The sequence below is a fragment of the Pelophylax lessonae genome (assembly GCF_965119305.1).
Source record: "Pelophylax lessonae genome assembly, chromosome: 8".
Taxonomy (NCBI): domain Eukaryota; kingdom Metazoa; phylum Chordata; class Amphibia; order Anura; family Ranidae; genus Pelophylax; species Pelophylax lessonae.
Window position 1 is genome coordinate 246,873,546 of NC_138775.1, and position 21,413 is coordinate 246,894,958.

General features: G+C 41.6%; 1 protein-coding gene across 4 annotated transcripts in view; it reads left to right on the forward strand.

The window, feature by feature from the left end:
- AGBL4 (AGBL carboxypeptidase 4) overlaps positions 1-21,413 on the forward strand; it is a 2,933,082-nt gene that overhangs the window by 2,880,240 nt on the left and 31,429 nt on the right. For all 4 annotated transcript variants that reach the window (XM_082266214.1, XM_082266215.1, XM_082266217.1 and 1 more), the window contains one exon: positions 15,610-15,700. In XM_082266214.1, coding sequence (XP_082122340.1) covers positions 15,610-15,700 — 91 coding nt within the window. The remainder of the gene's footprint in view (positions 1-15,609; positions 15,701-21,413) is intronic.

Genomic DNA, 21,413 nt, shown 5'->3' on the forward strand with positions numbered 1-21,413 from the left:
AGCATGCTCTGTAGAAATGATTGTACTGCAAGCAAATCCAGGCCAGATTACTCAGGAAAACCTACTGCATTCATTGGATCTGCAAGACAGTTTCATGTTTCGTTCTGAGGCCTGAAACTGCTTCAACTGTTTTGTGGATCACACCATCAGTTCAAGTTAATAATCAAATTTTCCCTTTTTTTTTTCTTTCTTTCTTTTTTCAATACTTAATTATGGTTATTATTGCCCAATCACTAACGTACACCTGTAAATTATTCCTAATACTTTTCACAGTAACCTACGTTAATTTACATGGGCAGATTCCTAAATATATGTAGGGCATTAATGGGCTTTATTGTACATTTCCATGTTACATAGTTAGTGAGGTTGAAAAAAGACATCAGTCCATCCAGTTCAACCTATGATGTGTGTGTGTGTTTGCTGTTAACAGTACATTGTATACCCCTGAATGTTGTGGTCCTTAAGGTGCCCATCTAATAGTTTTTTAAACTATCAATTCTCCCTGCTGATACCACTGCTTGTGGAAGAGAATTCCACATCCTTACTGCTCTGACAGTAAAGAACGATTTACGCAGTTTAAGGTTAAACTGCTTCACTTCCAATTTTTGTGAGTGGCCACGTGTCTTATTGAATTCCCTTTCGCTGAAAAGTTTGGTCCCTATGCTAGGGTCACCAGTATGGTATTTGAACATTGAAATCATATCCCCTCTCAAGCATTTCTTCTCCAGAGAGAATAAGTTCAATGCTGGTAGTCTTTCCTCACAGCTGATGTCCTCCATTCCCCTAATTACCGTATTTATCGGAGTATAACACGCACTTTTTCCTCCTAAAAATGGAGGGCAAAACAACAGTGCGTTTTATACGCTGATGTATTAAAAAAAAAATAAAAAAGTCCAGGCAGCGCTGAGAGGCAAAGGAGGGCAGCCCAGGTCGAGCAGAAGGAAGGACAAGTGGTTGCTGTCGTAGGAAGTCCCACCGCCTATGATAGACAGCACAGTGACCCAATGCCGGAACGCGGGACTTGTGACATCTATCATAGGCGCCGGGACTTCAGATGACAGCGGCCACTCGTCCTCCCTTCTCCTCCGCCCGGCCCGCCCCCCTCTGCCTCTCATCGCTGCCTGGCCTTTTTTTAAAAAATATATCTGTGCAATGGTGCTGGCAAGGCTGCATTGGTGGACACTGCGCTTGTGAGACTGCATTGATGGACACTAAACTGGCGAGGCTGAATTGGTGGACACTGCGCTGTCGAGGCTGCATTGGTGGGCACTGCGCTGGCGAGGCTGCATTGGTGGACACTGCGCTGGTGAGGCTGCATTGGTGGACACTGCGCTGTCGAGGCTGCATTGGTGGGCACTGCGCTGGCGAGGCTGCATTGGTGGACACTGCGCTGGCGAGGCTGCATTGGTGGACATTGTGCTGGCAAGGCTGCATTTATGATCACTGCGCTGATGAGGCTGCATTCACGGGCACTGGTAAGACTGCATTTGATTGAAAAAAAAAAGTTCTGAGTTCAATGCTGTTTATTTCAAATTTAAGCTTTTTTCCTAAAATTTCCCTGCTAAATTTGAGGTGCATGTTATATGCCGATAAATACGGTATATTTGTTGCCCTTCTCTGGACTCTCTCCAGTTCCAGCACATCCTTCCTAAGGATCGGTACCTAGAACTGGATGGCATACTCGAGATGCAGCCGGACCAGAGTCTTATAGAGTGTGAGAATTATCGTTTTATCTCTGGAGCGAATCCTCTTTTTTATGCATGCCAGTATTCTATTGGCTTTGCTTGCAGCAGCTTGGCATTGCATGCCACTACTAAACTTGTTGTCTACTACGGCCCCCAGATCCTTTTCCATCTTAGATTCACCCAAAGGCTCTCCCCCTAGTGAGTAACTTGCGTTTGTATTTCTGACACCCAAGTGCATTACCTTACATTTTTCAACATTAAACCTCATTTGCCATGTAGTTGCCCACCCCATTATTTTGTTCAGGTCCGCTTGTAAGGTTTCCACATCCTGTATAGAATATATTGCCCTGCTTTGCTTAGTATCGTCCGCAAATACTGAGATTGTGCTGGTTATCCCATCCTCTAGGTCGTTTATGAATGAATTAAACAGGATTGGTCCCAGGACAGATCCTTCGGGGACCCCACTTTCCACAACTGACCAATCTGAGTACTCTTCATTTATCACCACCCTCTGGACTCAGATCTGGAGCCAGTTTTCAATCCAGATGAGATTCACTACATTCATTAAGCACTGAGAAAATTGAGCGCAAAGCCACTTGCAAAGTGCAAAGTCTATTTACCTTTAGTAAATCAGCCCCAGTGGGCATTTCCCTAATGTTTCTATGTCTCCTTCAACACACACTGAAGAGTTAGTAAGTCAACCCTACGAGGTGTTGGGGGTGTTTGCAGGGAGATGTACATTTTTGTGTTTTCTGTTAGGTGCAGCCCCCAAATTGCGTTTAAAAAGTGGGCATATTGGGGTTTTGCATTTAGTATTTAGTAAAGTGCTTAAAAACTGTGCAATTTGTTTTTTCAGCAAAGTATATACATTCTAATTCTATTTTATTTCTTTCAATTAAAAGTTGGCTGGTTTGGATCCTGTAAAAAGTGTTTAAATAACTGTGCATGCACTCACTACAACATTTTGGGGCCTTTTTTTCACAGTTACAACATTACAGTTATTTGTAATTCCCCCTCCACTCTATCCAAAATGATAATAAATGTTTTGCGTTTAGTTATCCTTTAGGCTTGGTTCACACCTATGCTCTTCGTGTGGCCTTTGTTTTCTTGAGCACAGCGGTCCACTAACATGCAGTGGGCTGACTCCTGTGTGCCTGTGCAGGAGTGACATCATTATAGCCCAGCCATTTAAGTGGCTGCAGAGATCAAACCAGGAAGGAAGACTGGGCAAAGATGGAAGCATTTGGGACCTGCTGGATCGATGACAGCAGTCTGCCATAATGTGCTGATATGTGGTTCATAGAATATTATGACATCAACCTACAGGGGGTCTTTTTTTGTGACTTTAATACCGCTGTTTTGATGATTACATTATTAACTCCCACACCCTCTCTCATGGCCTACTGACTGCTTCACTTGTGTCCGCCTCTGTCTTCCTCCTCCCTTCATGGTCCTCCGGCTTCTGGCGGCTTGCCTCAATGTGCCTCCTCTACAGCGTGCACAACGTGTGTGCCTGCTCCCCAGTGTCTCCCGTATCTGGGCTGCCTCAACATGCCTTGTGCCTCCTTTAGAGCATGCACAGCATGTGTGCCTGCTCCACAGTGTCTCCTGCTTCTGGGCTGGAGGGAATGATAAGGGACTATATCCAAGAATTTGCTGATGAAAATAGTATCATTGGTAGTAATCAGCTTCCTTTTTTGAAAGGTGGTGCTTGCCAGACTATTCTGTTAACATTCTACGAGGAAGTCAACTGCCATCTAGATAAAGGTGGACCTGTGGACATGGTGTATCTTGATTTTGCATTTGATACAGTCCCCCATAAACACATTAATTTACAAACTGAGATCTGTAGGCATGGACCATAGGGTTTGTTCATGGGTAGAAAACTGGTTACAGGGTCGCGTCCATAGGGTGGTGATAAATAATGTGTACTGAGAATGGTCTGGAGTCGTAAGTGGGGTACCCCAAGGCTCTGTCCTGGGATAATTCTGTTTAATTTATCCATAAATTATATAGAGGTTGGTATAAATAGCTCAATCTCAGTGTTTGATGACAAAATAAAAATAAGTAGGGCAATAACTTCACAGCAGGATATAGAAACTTTACAAGAAGACCCCAATAACATAATGGGGTGGGCAACTACATGGTAAATTAAATTTAATGTTGAAAAAATGTAAAGTAATGCACTTGGGGTTTTAAAACTTTGAACGCAAGTTACTCGATAGGGGGAGAACCTCTGGGGGAATCCAGCATGGAGAAGAATCTGGGGATCCTAGTAGAAGATAGATTGAGCAATAGCATGCAATGTCAAGCTGCAGCAAGCAAAGCATGCAGACTATTAGCATGCATTAAAAAGGAAATTTACTCCAGTGATAAAACTCTAATGTCACTTTTTAAAACTCTGGTTCGCCCTCATCTTGAGTATTTTGTCCAGTTCTGGTCACCAATCCTCAGGAAGGATGTGCTAAAACTGGGAGGAGACATGATCCCAGCGTAGGAAGAAAACTATTCAGTCTCAGGGAGTCTAAAAAGGCATGTGGCCATTCATTGAAATCAGAGGAGAAGAGGTTTAACCTTAAGCTGAGTAGAGGGTTTTCCACTGGCAGGGCAGTTAAAATGTGGAATTCCCTTCCACATCAGTGGTGTCAGCAGAAAGTTTTGATAGTTTTAAAGAAAACTCTTGGACATGCATCTTAGTGAACACAATATATAGAGACATGGGAAATGATTAGCAACATGAACACACACACACAGGTTGAACTAGATGGACTAATGTCTTTATTCAACCTCACCTAGTATGTACTGTAACTATGCGATGTAAAATAGCTCCACTAATTTGTGTCGTTCAAATGTGCCTGGAGTTCTGCTTTAAGAAGCTAAAAAATATATATATATATATATTTTTTTTTATGCAGGGAGGTTTTAAGAATAAACATCTTTACAATTGTCTGAATCCTATACAATGATTTGAAAATGTATAGCCAGCTGTTATAGATTTATGATGTATTAAAAATAGAGGCTCCTTTTTAATTATTTATTTTGTGATTAAAAACAAACTTGCTTGGTCCACGCTTTTCAGGCTGCTGGCCATACGAATCTCCAGCCACTACAACAAAGCGCTAGCTCCCGGAATATCCATAAACGATATTAACTACATGAGTTAAGTAATCGGCAAGAGTCCTTCACAAAGGTAATTAAAAATAAATCAATATTATTGGCATGTGGGGCACATTGCTGATTTAATAGCTAATTGAGATCTCATCTTATGATTATTTAAAAGAATCTGCAGGAGTGCTTTCTAAATGAGGAAACAAAAGACATAATAAATGAATGGCTGGCAATTATTGACTGCTTATTTTAAATTGAATGGTCAGATGAAGGCAAATCAACCCCAAAGTATTGTGGGTAAATGTGTGTTTCAAGTCAAGGTCATACCATCAAAATCAATCATTTTCACCTATGTGGTCTCGCACAAACCAGTTACTCTTGAGCACAAATGTTCTTACAGAGGCACAATCCTCCATACTGAAATAAGCTTCCTGACAGTCCCTGACAATAGTGTAAGAAGATTCAATAATTTAAGTTAAAGCGGAGTTCCGGGCACAGAAACCCTTTCTCAATAACCATACCCCCGGGACAGTCAGGGCTAGCACCACAATGGCTAGCCTCTGATCTGTCCCGGTTCGCACTTACCTGCAAGATGAAATACTCACTTATAAAATTTCTTCCACAGCGTTGCCATCTCTCTTGTGGGCAGCTGAAGCCGGCGCGGTCCTCTTCTCCCAGAATGCGCCTGCATCGGCCCCTCTCGTCAGTTCCGGTGCGGCGCCGCATTCCTCCACAGCTTCTGGGCATGCCCAGAAGCTGTTTAGCAGGGGAATGCAGCGTCGCCCCGGAAGTGACGAGCGGGGCCGGTGCAGGCGCATTGATTCCTGGGAGCGATGACGCTCAGCTCCCAGGAATCATCGCGAGACAGGAAGTGACGGCGGAGCCGCGGCGCTGAGGGAGGAAGTACCCTGAGGTGAGTATTTACGATCTTCAATTACAAGGTGAGTTAAAAAAAAAAAAAGAACCTAACTATCCAATTCCTTTTCAGGTGATGGAGAACTAGCGGACGGGCACAAAAAAAAAGATCGATTTTGTGCCCGGAACTCCGCTTTAAATATATTTGTCTTACTGGCCAACCACTAGGAGGTTTATTGTCAGTGGGGTGTGCTGGGGATAGGTATAACTACTTGGGAATGACCTGGGAAAGCTCTCTTGCCTCCCAGGCTCTGCTTGGTGAGGTGTATGTTACTGCTGGAGTTTTGTTTGCTCCCAGGTTTGTTGTCTGATAACTGTGTGCTGTGCTGAAGAACAGCCCAAGCCTTGAGCCTAAAGCTTCCTGCTCTCCTGCTGGAGGGTATATCCAGGGGAGGAGGTGCAGGAAGGCCAATTACCTGGATTTGAGCACAATGGGTGAAACTTTATCTGCCGAACAGTGACCTGGATAGCTGGGTAGAAGCTACTTCCGGTGGACAATACAGGAAGTTCTGGTGGCTCATCCAAGGGGTATGTGTGCTCCATTGCAAATGCCCTACAGTCTGAGTAGCACAGTGTGCTTGTCTGGCTTAAAGGACATCTTCTGTTTTGACTGTGAGTGGAGATACAGAGTATGCATGTTATGGTCTTTTCTGGTATCCTGTGCTTTAATCCCTTATTGGTTTTATATTAAAGTTTGTCCTGTTGCTAAAAACCTCCAGAGTTGCTGTAAATATCTGATGAGAATGTATGGCTTTGTGCATCAATTAATCTGTCTTCTTTATTAGAAGTCCAACCAGTTGTAGCAGTAGCTCAAAAGATTCCAGGGACATTTGTGAATAGTTGCTGAAATCTCAGGATAACAGTCCTGTGGTTGATTAACATCATCTCTCTTCAAAAGCCAGTCCTTTCACTAAACTCTTGATTTTCTTGTCTTTCTTCTTTTTTGCTCCTTTTCCATTGCCATTACTGCAATTATTGCAATTGTTATGTTCTTCTTCTTTTTGAATTTATTGCTGCAAATGAATGGTCCAATGAAACAAAGAAACGACAGCTCCAACTTCAATGACAGACGTGTTGTGCACGAATATTGATCAATACTACATGTGCCCTATACAGTAGGGGAGTGTTAAGGAAGGTCACAAATGGGTTACTCCCATGTGGAGTGCGCTCATCAATGTCCGTAAATAGGCAAAGACTGTGGACATGTGAAAAATCGAACAGAGTCTTCACCGTGTGCAGTGATGAACATACAGAGTTTCTCTGAACAGCAACTTGTCCCATGTCACTGCACACTGTAACTTGTTTATATGTTTGCATTAACCACTTAAGCCCCGGAAGATTTTACCCCCTTCCTGACCAGGGGGTTTTTTGCGATTTTTTACTGCATGACTTTAACGGACAATTGCGTGGTCGTGCGACGCTGTACCTAAACGAATTTCACGTCCTTTTTTTTCCACAAACAGAGCTTTCTTTTGGTGGTATTTGATCACCTGTGCGATTTTTTGATCATGCGCTATAAACAAAAAAAGAGCATAAATTTTGCAAAAATAACAATATTTTTCACTTTTTTTTATATGTAATTCCCCCCCAAAAAAATGTAAAAATCAAAATGTTTTAACATTTTTGGCCAATTTGTTTTATGCTACATTTGTTTGGTAAAAAAAATCGCAAAAAGCGTATTTTGATTGGTTTGCGCAAAAGTTATCGCGTTTACTAACAAAGGGAAAGATTTTTGTCATTTTTGGTGTTTTTTTTTTTAACGAGTAATGGCGACGATCTGCGATTTTTTTGCGGTACTGCGACATTGTGGCGGACAGATCGGACCCTTGACTGACATTTTTGACACTTTTGGGGGTACCAGTGACATTACTGCAGTAATCAGTGCTATACATATGCACTGTTACTGTAAAAATGACACTGGCAGGGAAGGGGTTAACTGTATTGGACAGGGAGGGGTTAAGTGTGTCCTAGGGGCGTGTTTCTAACTGTAGTGGGACAGGTCTCCTATTGTAAAAACAGAGATCAACGGTTCTACATAGTAGAACCGTCTGCTCTCCATTTTTACACAGGGGAGAATGACAGATGGCTTGTTTACATAAGCCGCCCGCCTTTCTCCCGCTCTACCGAAGATCGTAGTGTGACTGGCGGACATCGGGTCCGCCGGTCACACGCCCGGACTGCTCTGTGAGCGAGCCGAGGCCGGCGCTCGCCCGCTATTGGCTCAAAACCCGGTGACAGGCTAGCGACGTAGATCTACGTCACTCTGCCTGGCTGGGGCTGACTGCCGCAGTAAATATACTGTGCGCAGTTGGCAACTGGTTAAGAGGGACATGCTGACCTGCTTCCACTCCACCAGTCCAGTGTACCTCTGTTACTTAACTCCCAGTAACAGAATGGGGTTCCACCAAGTACATAGCGCAGACCTTCTGTGTGCACGTACTTGAAGTCATCCCTTCCTGTACCTCGTGACCAGGCCGTAGATCTCCATGATGTGGGTTCGGATCCAGTTGCTATTGGATACTGATCTAAAATGGTAGATGAGGATGAGGATGTTAAAAAATTAAAAGTCAAAAGATCGAAACAGGAGAGAGTTTGGAATGCTATTAAGGATATAGAAAAGAAAAAAAAGAGGTGGTAATCCGCCCAGCGGAAAAATGAGAAGGATGCCCCAAAGGTACATAAAAAAAGAAAACCCCCCAGGAAGACCTATTATAAGTGGAATCAACTCCCTATTTGCTAGACTGGGGGAATATCTGGATTAGTATCTTCAACCTGTGGTACCAGAAGGAAAATCGTACCTGATAGATTGTAAACAACTTATATCAGAATTAAATGACATAAGTATGAAGGATGGAGACATATTAGTTACCATTGATGTGAACTCGTTATTTACCAACATTGTACCGAAGGATGGTCTGAAAGGTGCAGAATGGGCATTACATAAATTTGGGAGGATGAGACAGGAACAAATAGATTATATAATAGAAGGCCTGGAAATGGCTATGAACAGCAATTACAGTAAACCCCCCTCCATTGCGGGGGTTACGTTCCGGACCCAGCCGCGAAAAGTGAAAATCAGCGAAATAGAAAAACCCTATTAAAATGCATTGTAGGAGCATTAGTATGATGGTCCTATGGTAAGGCAACAAAATGCATTGTAGGCATGTTTTTTTTAATGTCACTGTACATGTAAAAGCATTTTAAGGTCTTTAAACACACTTTTAAAACAATAGAAACTCATTTAAACACATAAAAGATACTGAGAGACATAGCAAGAGCTATGGAAAACACAAAAATATTTCATTTTTAATGATTTATATAGTAAAATAACATTACAAAAAAAACCGCAATATACCGGGACCGCAAAAACTGAACCGCGATGGAGCGGGGGTTTACTGTATTTCTGGCACAAAGGGAACTATTATGTCCAAACAAATGGAATAGCAAGATTTGCTCCAAGTGTAGTAAATCTATTTATGAGCATGTGGGAGGAAGAACAGATCTATCGTGTAAAAAGTTTTTAAAAATTTTACAGGTGATATATCGATGATATCATTAATTTGGGATGGCTCAGAAAATTCATTGAATTTATTTTTTGAAGAAATCAACAATAATCGGTATGAAATTTCATTCTCGGGAAGCTGGAATAATGAAAGTATTGATTGTCTGGATCTGCAAATGTACAAGGATGGAGAGAAACTAGGCATGAGGACCTTTTTCAAGCAAACCTATAGAAACAGATACATACCTACCAAAAGCTGTCACCATCCTAAATGGACAGGGAATGTGCCCAAAGGGCAGTTCATGAGGATCCGGAGAATAAAGATTATGAGGAGCAAACAGAAATCTTAATACGAGAGACACTCCTTGAAAATAAAAATAAAAAAAATGCAAACAACATGAAAATTGGCCATTCTTACGGGCTTCAAAAGGCAGTAAAACGATGTGGAAAATATAGTAAAAAAATATTGGCCTATTCTCAAATCTGATAAAATACTGAAGAAAATAATCCCACAGTGCCCCAAATGTATTTATAGAAAAAGCCCCCACACTCAGGATGAAACTGGTACATAAGGTACTTGATCCACCAAAACCAGTTAGGCTGTTTCCCAACTTAAAAGGCTTTTTTAGATGTCAAAATTGTCTACCATGCAGAGCTAGCAAAAAACAACCAAAGAAAATGGACAGTTTCACAGCTTTGGCTACAGGTAGACAGATAAAAGAAATGAAAACGCATGTGACATATGCAATAGAATGCCCATGCCGGCTTCAATATGTGTGGAGGACCACTAGACCTCTTTGTGTGAGAATTAGAGAACATATCAATAATATAAAGAAAGGTTTTATGAAACATAGCCTATCTAGACAATTTCGAGAGGTACATGGGGAAAGAGACCCATCAGTGATGATTTTTTATGGCATTGATATGGTAAAGGAACACTGGAGAGGGGATAGCAAAAAGATCAAGGTCTCACAAAACAAAACAAAACAAAATGTAGTTTCCAGTTAAATTCTCTCCAGCCAGAGGGCCTTAATATTGACATAAACCTCAATTGTTTTATTTCCAACTAATGATTGTAGATTTCCCAATTTTAGTACTATGAGTCCTTCACCTCTTGCTAGGAATATACATAGGTTTTTTACGCTCCTTTTATCAGTATACGAATACACATGCACTCATTGTTCCCCTGTTATCCATTTTCTCCTCATAGGCACATGCATAGGATGTATCATACCTTGATTTATAATTTAAACTTTACCCCACTGGGGTCCTCTTAAGTATCCCAGTGGTGGCCCTCCAAATTAGATTTCTAGGACGTACATACATTACAAACCTCCTGGCTTATAAATTGTTTTTTTTTTAATATAGACCCCTTTATTAATTTTATGCATATAGGTCTTCTTTATTTTTTGTTCATTTTTTGTAACTTTTTGTATATAGGTTCTCTTAGTTGGTATATTATAATGTATTTCCTTCTATATTTAATTTAATTTTATATGGTTTATTTACATTTATTTTTATATATTTTTTATACAATTTTTTATATTATAATTTAAATTTTTTAGTTGTGTAGAGTCTTTATTATGTAGAATAATTAGGGGGTAACGTTGCAACCCTGGCACATCATAATTACTAAATGTGTGATCTTATCCATTGGGTGTATTGCAACGGGTCTATGAATATATACACAGGCAAACTATGAGACTATGTTGAATGGTATTACACATCTGCTGATGTCTACCATTGTACCAGTGAGAACAAGTAAGGCCGCGGTCAGTTGTATTTACATTGGACATAGGGTTGCTAAGAGACGTTAAACACACTCCCAGGCTATTAAATATTCAAGATGACCGTGGGTCATGTGTCTTAGGGTTGCTAGGATACTTTACCTGATATAAACCAGGGAGTGGAGCATGATGGCTGTGTGATGAAATGCGTAGGGTGGAGACTAGCGTCATTGTGTCACTTACGGTTTTCGGTCCGTGGAGCGTATCATGTCCCGGACTTCCTGGTTTGACCCGAGCTGATTGTTTTTTTTTTAGAAATGTAAGTGCACTGCTGTGTTTTGTTAATAAATTTACTCTTAAGGAATTACACTACAGGAGTCTGTCTTTAATATTTTCATGCATTACTGAGACTGCTGGGGATTGGAAGGAGTGTACGCCAGAGGGTCCTGGATATCAGAACACAGCCAGGTAGAGCTGTAAAGTCTGGATACCCCTTTTGCAAGTGGAGAGATGTCTGGTGACTGAAAAATCAGGAGGGCACAAGTTGAGACACCGGGCACATTGAATGCAATTGTACAACCCCCCTGGTCGTAATATCACCAATTATCGTTACTTCTGGATTCTTGCAAATTATCAATGGACTGTTCACTTTGTATTAGCTTATGGTTTCTGTAAAACTATACAGACTCATTAATGGTTTTAGTGAAACTGGATGGTCATTTCACATTGGGCACATTCACTTGGCACTTGCACTTTATTAGCATTGCGTTCTTTGCACATCATTTTGCATATATTGCACAAAATTTGTTTGTGTTTTCTTTTTGGTATCTTGTGAATGATTCAAATTAGATGGGTTTAATATTATTATATTGCACATAGAGCAGCGCCAAAACCCATTTCTATATAGTCCTCTGTTGTGACATGCATGGACAATTTTGATCATATTACCATCTGGGTACATAAATTATCAATAAAAAATTACATCATAAAAAATATATATAATTTAAAATGATGAAAAAAACATATAATAATATTAAAAATATTAAAATTAGGAAGACCAAAAAAATATTTATTAGTAGAAAATCTCAAACATATGTAAATGGTGATAAAGAAAGTAAATTAAATGACGAAAAATAAAACAAATAGAAGAGTGTGTAAAACAATATGCTGGTGCATACTAAGAATTAAATATATAGACTAAATGAAAAATCTAAAGGAGAAATATAAATGTGTTTGAATAAACTGTATATGAAAATAGAATCCCAAATATTTATAAATTATTTTTAAAATACTTTAAAATGGGAAAGTACCCTTCCAACCTACAGATTCCATGCATGTAGGTCTTTGATTGTGTCATCAATCAAAGACCTACATGCATTGCTAAAAGGTGCCTTGTCAAGTATAGGCCTTATCCATGTTTAACATCTAAAAATTAGAAATAAAGCAATTCAGTGTCAATATTGAGGCCCTTAGGGTGTAGAGACCCCAATTGGTAGATCCATCTGGTCTCAATTTTTGATACCCTAATCCTTTTATTGTCACCCCTCCAATGCCCTTTGATCTAATCTATCCCATAGAAAACAAGCCCAGTGGGGTCTCAGTGGTGCACCTCTTTAAAGTATCTTGAAAGGCTATGTTTGAGGAAGCTTTTCTTGATATCATTGGTGTGCTCCCTAATCCTGACATATAGGGGTCTAGTAGTCCTCCCCACATATTGGAGCGGACACAGGCACTCGATAATGTTGGTAACGTGCGTACTATTACAGGTGATCAATTTATTTATTTTGTATTCCTTATTTGTAACTGAAGATCCAAAAGACTCCTTCCCTAGTTGTTTTTTTCTTACCCTACATGGTAGGAATTTTTTGACATCTGTAAAACCCTTTCAATTCTGAAAATAGTCTTACACTGAAACTTACATCATAGACCCCCCCAAGTTGAAAGGGTTCTACAGATGTTAAAAATGCCTACCATGTAGGGTAAGCAAAAACAACCAAGGAGGGAGGACATGATCTAATTGTCTGTGTATTTGTATGTTTGAGCATTTTATATGAATGCTGGGTCCTCGGCTGCAAGTAATGCAGCGTAGGAAGAGAAGACCGAGGCAATAGGATTAGTTTGTCTAGCTCTGAAACAGAGGGCTGCATACAATTTCAGCGACGGTTCTAATCAAATATGGCCACCAGTGTGTTTCCCTACTGTTGCTGGCAACCGCACTGTATAAAGGACATGAGGTGTAGTAAAATGACGCCACCCCTGATGACGTCTATATGACGAAACGCGTAGAATGAACTTGATGGGATATCACTTTCAGATATTCTCGTTGCATGGGCGTCCTGGACATATTGCTAAGCATATTATCCTACTCTATTGTAACATTGTTAGTGCCTTTATTTCTGATTTCAGTTTTGCATCTAATACACTATAATATGTTTGAGGGGGTATACCATTTGATATGGACGTTACATTATTTAACGAGACAATACACCATTTCTAATCTATAAATATATATATACCTTTTGATTTATTAGTATTTTCTTTTGAATATCTCTCTTTAGAAAGAGGCAGCACCACCTACTATACCTCTCTCCCTATACATATCTCTTGGATACTGATCGCTAGGGAGGGAGCCAGACATAAACCACCTCACTACCATAGGGCTTGTCATCTTACCAATCTTACCAGGTACCACGCCTAATGACTGGTGGTTGCTCTGTGCCTTGAACTTGTACTTGGTTACTCCTCTTAGCAACTACACTCCTCTTCCTTGTTTTCTGAATGAATCCTTATGTAACGGTGCTACTCCATACCCCACAGTGCTTTACAGACCATTGTTCAGAAATGCTGCGGGAGGAAGGGGCTCACGGGGGGCTCCAACAACAGATGGAAGGGCACGTCTGCTAGTACCAATCCCTCTGCAGTGCAGCAGAGGGAGAAAGAGGAGAAGAAACTGGTAGTGCTGCAGGGGGAAACAGAGGTGGACAAGACAGTACAGACGGCCCTTCTGCTCAGCAGGTGCCTGGGCCCTCCTTTTAAACAGATGCTACCCGGACCGAGTACGGGAGGGCTGGCTGTTCTGCCTTGTCAGCGGCCCTATCTCCAGGAGGTGAGAGTCCATGATGACATTGTCCATGACTTGGATGTCTACCAAAAACCCCAGGTTCCTTCAGTAGCGCCACAACTGAGCTCACAGGTAATAATGGAATTTACCGGACCCACTGCAATCCACTGTCATGGACTTGCAATAGAGTTGGCAAGCTTACCTGTCCCTCCATGTCTGTATTAGAGGTCAGACTGCACTTCTGGTTCCTTTTTATCACCTCTCCTTCCTGTTCCTGCCCCACCCAGGTCATCACAGGAAGTCTATATTAACCAGTGCACTGAAGGTCTGCTTTGCTGTTCAACAGTGTTTGTTTCCTGTTTGCCGTGTGCTTGATCTACTTTTCTGTGTACCGACTTTGGCTTGTCTCTGACTATTCCTGTTTGCCTGTTACCCTGACCTTTGGCCTGTCCCTTGACTACCTTTGTCTGCCTGTTACCCTGACCTCGGCTTACCCATCACCATTCCGTGTGTCCTGAGTGGCTGCTTGCCTTCTCTCCCTACGGACGTGACTTGGGGGACCCCAGGGGCCGCGACCTGGGCCCAGCTGCAGCCAAGTCCATCCTCACCACTAGAGGCTCTGGTGAACACCTGCTAAGTCTTAGACGCTGCGCCCTGGGGAATCTTGGGTTCACGTTCCGGTCCATCCACAGCAGTCTGCTATCCGGTTCACTACCTTGCGCTGCGCCCCTGCCTCCAACAGGGTGCAGTTGTCACCTGGCCACAGGTGACCTGACACCCACCTTTCTGGACCTCAGCCACCTCTCTTTTTATTGCATAGGTGAACTGACCAGGACCAAAAGCCAGGAACTAATCAATAGGCACATAACCCTTTCCCCTGTCTGTGTTGGCTCCTGGCTCATATACTTTAACCTGAATCCATACCGAAAGTCCAACTTTAGGCTTATAGGTTTAGCAGAATCGTTGTAAAGTTTCTTACTTTGAGATCCTGCCAGTAACAGCAGTTCCTGTTGGAGGCTGACACTGCCTTACAATTAGCAACTGCATTTTCAGCCTGTTATGCATATTCATACAGTTGACTGTTGGGCTGTCTAATAGACCTGATAGGTAGCCCAACATTGTTAACTGGTCAAACTGCATTGTGTTCTGCTGTGTGTCTAATACTGAAGGGGCAAAGTGAATTCCTCCTAAATAAGGTAATGTTCCTTTAGTGCCCCCAACAAGTTGGGGGCAGATGAGTGCTGTCTAACCATGTTCCCTAACTGCAGTGAAAAAAATTGAGTTCACCAACATGGCTGTGCTGTCTGGCAGTATTGCCTGGATCACAATTTCAGCAGGGCAGATATAGAAAACCTTTAGCAGGTAAATGAGTTCACATATAGGTATTTCAACTGTAGATTTAGAGTTATGTCTGAGATTCAGGTCTTATGTTTGCTCTCAAATTCTCTGCATGAGCTAGACAATATTATCTGGTATTGTTTACAATTTTTCCTTATCCTGTGACTATAAGTATAGTATTCTGTATACTTTATTTTGCACTCGATTCTAACAGGCAGTACATTTTGTTTTACAGACACAAGAACAAAAATCTTCCTTAACTACTGATCTCAGATATGAAGTTTGGAAGAAATGTGGCAAGAACGTTTAAGGATTATTACCAGCTGAATGGTGAAACAGCAGGATATTCTAGACCACAAGCAAGGTATGCAATACATGTTTTAGTGACAGAGACTTTTGTACAATTATAGTGGGCGGCATTTGTAGGATAAAAAGTAGCTTTACAGGGGTCAGTACACCCAAAACAGTTTTTTTTAACTAATGGATGAAGAGTGACAGACTAAGGTAGGTCATACATTATGCAATTTTGCAGTTACTGCTGATGGTAGAATCAGTCCCGCTGCGCAATTGTATTTTATACTAGCGGGAGGTTTCCCAGCCATCAGAATGCAATGATGGTTGTACTGAACTCGACACATAAATCCCCTTCAGTACAACCAGCCTGCCCATACATGGATTGAAATTCAGCCAGTTCCTGTTGAAATGGGCAAATTTTGATCTGTCTTTAGCCAGCTTAAGTCATTGACTGTCTTCTTGTATTTCTTAGGGACCTTAGAGTTATTTAATACAGTATTCTATCTATTAAAGCAGTGTTTCTCAACTCCGGTCCTCAGGGCACACTAACAGGCCAGGTTTGCAAGAAAACTGAAATACATCACAGGTGATATCATTTGCTACTAGTCTGCATCTCCCCAAGGTAATACTTCAAATCTGGCTTGTTTGTGTGCCCTGAGGACCGGAGTTGAGAAACACTGCTTTAACAGATCTTTAGGTGCATCTTCAGATATGGTCATAATAGCATCAATCATGTCAGAAAGAAAATCGTAAGAGCTCTTGAATTCAGGTCTTCTTCCAGCCTGGATGGTGCCTCATCAAGCTCCAGTGGTGTATTAAAATACTTTCTCATTGTAGCACATTCCCCTGTAGGGCTTGCTGTGTGATGACTTTTTGGGCCTCCTCTGATTACCTGCAGACAGTCACTTAGGGTACAGTTCACACATTCATCCTTACTCCCAATGGCTCATTACTCAATAAACAGTCCAGGGGTGTTGGATTTTTTTTTTATTTATTGTAGAACTTGGATCAGAAAAAGGGAATAGTGGGATACTCCAACTGGAACTAATTACAGTTGATAAAGACAACTCTCACTTGGCCTCACCAGGTTACTTGTGGAAGCAGTCACACTGCTTTAACAGTATTGCCACATGTATGGAAAGGGTTAAGTCTCCTTGCTCTTTCTCCAGCAACAGACTAGATTAACCACATTATCTTCAGGATACTCTCTAGCATCCACTTTACTGACACCCGTCTACTGACTCTTCTAGCTGCAGGGATGGCCCCCCTCAGGTCAGACCCCTTGACACAGGTCTGTACTCACTGTACCGGAGAATCAGATCCTTCCAGTGTCTCCCTTCCAGTCAGCTCTACATGACAGTTCAGTTTCTCTCTAGGTCTTTAGGTCCTCAGGTCGACCACCTGAGATCACATGGCAACTTCTACAGAGGAAGAGGCAGCAGCCCCCTCTCTCTGGGAGCCCGCTCTCCAGCTGAAAGCCCCCGAGCACATGTGCTATTTGCATTTATGGAGTATCCCAGCATGCACCGAACCACTTACCTCTGCCAGTCACTAGGGCTGTTCTAAATGCTTGTGCACTCATTTGTCAGGTTTCCTCCCACTGTCCAATATGCCCAACTAAGCAAAAAAGCACATCTCTTCGGACAGAGTGAGGGGGAGTTAGATACTCTGTTAAGTTCTTGCTGTGTGGGGTGCAGCATGGTGTGGCAGTAATAATTCACACAGGTGCAATTGAAGACTTGTATTGAAATAGTACAGCAATGGTTCATAACAAACCTGATGCAGAGGCTTCCCAACCAGGTGCACTCACGGTTTCCAGTAATGTGAAGAGAGCAGGTATCACCCAGACTGACTGCATCTGTTAAGAGAATAGAAAGCAGTCTGGTCATCTCGTGCCCAGTCGGAATGTTTACCAAAGTAGTTGCGAACCTACGACTTCCCTCCTCATCAGGAACCTTTCCCTACCACTAGTACTGTCCCTAACACGTGGGGTACCTGTCCCTACCTTACCAACTTGCAAATGCACACCAAATCTGGGAGCGTGGGCCTTAAATAAGCTCTCAAAATGTAAAGTGAGGACTGTATGTGATCATAGGGAGCAAAAATCCATATGGGAATACGGTAGTGGTATTCCATATCAAAGTCCATAGAAAAGTCCTTAATATAAGTTGGCAAATGGTGGCAGCTATCCACAGATTATAGCCAGTTCTGTGACGTGAGAACAAGTGGAAGAGAAGGAAGTGCCACCTAGGTGTAGCAGTTTAAAGTTATGTTTATTCACAATGGTTAAAAAAACTAAAAGAATTGAAAAGTAAAATAGGCTCAGCAAGATATAAAGATGCCGCTGTAGTCTGTCCTGCAGACACAGCGCTGTGCCAGGGAACCGATTGAGATGGAGGAGATGGATGGAGCATCCTGTATTTCAGGCCAACCAGCATGGAATGCACGGTAGATGTGACATCATCGGCCAGAACAGGCTACGCACTCGGAGCACCAGCTCCTTCTAGAGGCCTCCAAGGGCATAGATTGTTGTTCCGGCTGTCTCTTCTCTTCCAGTAACATCACATCTGCCGTGTGTTCCACGCTGGTTGGTCTGGACTTCCTGGTGGCCATAGGTCACTCCATCCAACTCCTCCACCTCGAGCAATTCTTTGGCACAGCGTGATATCTGGATGGACCTTCTCAATCCTGTGAGTTTTTTTAACCATTGTGAATTAACATAACTTTAAACTGCTACACTTAGGCAGCGCTTCCTTCTCTTCAGCTACAGGGCTGCTGAGGATGAGCACCACCAGCAGTGGAGAAAGTAGACTGCACCTGCCAGCATGTACCTCTTATGGGGGGAGATTCATCCCTCTGTTTGTCCTGGTAATTTTTGTCTTGTCACACAAAACACAACGGGAAATCTTACATTTTAGAGTTAACGTGAGAGCTCGAAAGAGGTGAGGGCAAATCCTCTAATCCTCCATAATTCAAACCATAATATTTTAAATATATTTTCATTAATGACAAGAAGTCCAGGTGTGGTCCATGTAGGTCTTGGTGCAAAACCAAAAAAAAACTTAAGGGTCTTCAATCTAGGTAGACTGTAGTTCTATTATTCTGGAACATTTTTAGCAACAAGAGTTTACTTTTTTATTGCTGCTTCTATGGACAACTTGTTAGGAAATAAAACCTGAAATGGAGACGCTGATCGGTGAGGCGTGCAGCGGATGAACAGTCAGTACGGAAGTACAGTAATGAATACAGACAGTGAATAGAAAATCCTGTGCACCTCACACATACCGCCCAAGCCGCCCCGTTCACTGATAGAGGGCACAGCGCTCTGTCTGACCCTATTACCTACACTAAGTCTTATTTGTGGCCAGCTGTGCAAGCTGTGTGTGTGGGTTTTTTTTTTCTGGCATTTCAGCAGAAATTATTACTGACTAGAAATCTTAGGTGAATTTTGTGAACATAGAAGAGTTCATGAAAAGGTTATTGGCGTTATAGAGGTCCCTGAAATTACACAGCACCTACCAATTGCAATGTCCATTTTTAGGCTATGTTATTGGAGTCAGGCAGATAATGAGACCTCAGCTTGTATTTGGAGCTCTTGGTGGGGTAGTTCAGCAATACCTAATGGGAGAACGGGTCACTAAAATAAAGGAGATGACAACATAGCATATCTATGGGTAGAACAGGTCAATTTAGAGCAGCAAACAATAACAAACCCATACTGAGGTCAGTATGTGGCATCCTACAGCAATACCGTATGTATATAATTAATGTGCAAAGGGTGGAAAACCCTTAGCAACCAATCAAGTTTTAATTCACTTGGATGAAATCAGTGAATGATTAAATCTAGTTGGTTACTTTGAGTTGTTACTTTAACCACTTGTTCGCCGCCCTATAGCACTTTTACTGCTACTGGGCGGCAGCTGTGTGCAGGATCACGTATATATACATGATCCTGCACTTCCGCCTGCAGGGGGCGCGTGATAATTCATAGCACAAGCCGATCTGTGGGTTCCCGGGACTCAGTGTCCTCTGGCATCCGCCGATCATCAGTAAAACACAGATAACTGAGATATGCTTATGTGAACAGTTAACCCTTTGATTGCGCTAGATGTTTAACCCCTTCCCAGCCAGTGTCATTAGAACAGTGGCATATTTTTAGCACTGATCGCTGTATTAGTGTCACTGGTTCCTGCATTATGTCAAAAGTGTCACTTAGTGTCCGACTGTACGCCGCAATTTCGCCGATCACTGACATTACTAGTATAAAAAAGTAAATTAATAAAAATTCCATTAAAATATCCCATAGTTTGTATACACTATAACGTTAGTGTAAACCAATCAATATATGCTTTTTTGGATTTTTTTTTAACCAAAAGCATGTAGCAGATGACATATGGAACTCAATTTATGAGGAAACTAGATTTTTATTTTTTTTTTTTTTTTTTTTTATTGGATGAGTTTTATTACTAAAGTAAAAAATATAGTTTTTTTTTTTTTTTTAATTGTCGGTATTTTTTTGTTTATAACACAAAAAATAAAAAACGCAGTGGTGATCAAATACCACCAAAAGAAAGCTTTATTTGTGGGAAAACAAAGACATCAATTTCATTTTGGTACAGTGTCGCACGACTGCACAATTGTCAGGTAAAATAACGCAGTGCGGTATTGTAAAAAAATGGCCTGGTCATGAAGGGGGGTAAATCTTCTGATCTTCAAATGGTTAATGCAGAATACTTTGGTTTTAATGTCCTTGATTCCCTTAAAAGCAGAATTTTGAGCATAGACAAGAAGTATATGTGGACTTGAATGCAAAAAGTGAAGATTTGCTATGATATAGGGAACCTGAAGAAACATTAATTGTGCCTAAGCAGTCCTAAGCAGTTACCCTAAAAAAATCAACATTTTGTCTAATAGATCTCTTGAAAAACATCGGTGCACTTGCTGGTAGGCAAGGACGTTTGCCCCCCCCCCCCCCCCGGTTATTTAATGGCCCCCTGCCTACTGAGGAAGCCCAATCACAGGGCACAACATTTATAGGAGGGAGGGGCCAAGCCCATGACGTCATCATACCGCCGCCATTTTAGTGTGAAGTGGTGAGCTGGGAATGTCAACAGGGAGCACTATGGTTTTGCTTTTTTGTTCATATCTTATGGCATATGACAATATCTGAGGACCAAATGTATCCTGAACCTGGGGGAGGAAGATTAAAGACAAAGGGTCACTAATTGCACAGTGATGTTTTGGGATTTTTCTTATTTGTTATGGACTTTATTAGTATTTGTTTATAATTTTATTATTTACATTGTATTGTTGCCCTACACTTTTTCAGTTTATTTGGTTTTATAAAGAAGGTGATGTGGAATCACCTGCACAGTGTTAAGCAAGCAACAAAACACTATTATTATATATTATGTTTGATTTATTGTTTATATTTTAGTGGTTGCGCTGATTGAAACTGAATATAATATTTGGTACCCCTGGCATCCAGCGCTAAACTTTTTCAGCCTCTATGTTATGGGCAGTACTTTGGCACCCTCATATACAGTGCTGGACTATTGGCCCTGCATTGTACTTGATGATACCAGAGTGTCTGTGACCACCAGAGTACCTTAGAGAAGAGGATGCAGGGGTCAGTCTTATAGTGTGGAATGAGGCAAAAGTAAGTAAAAGTCCTTTTTTCTGGTACAGTAGTCATGAACAAGCATTTAACCTTTGCAATCCTGGGGAGCCCCACTGCAAGGAACTTTTTATGTTTTTCCCGATTGAGCAGAGCCTTGGGGGCA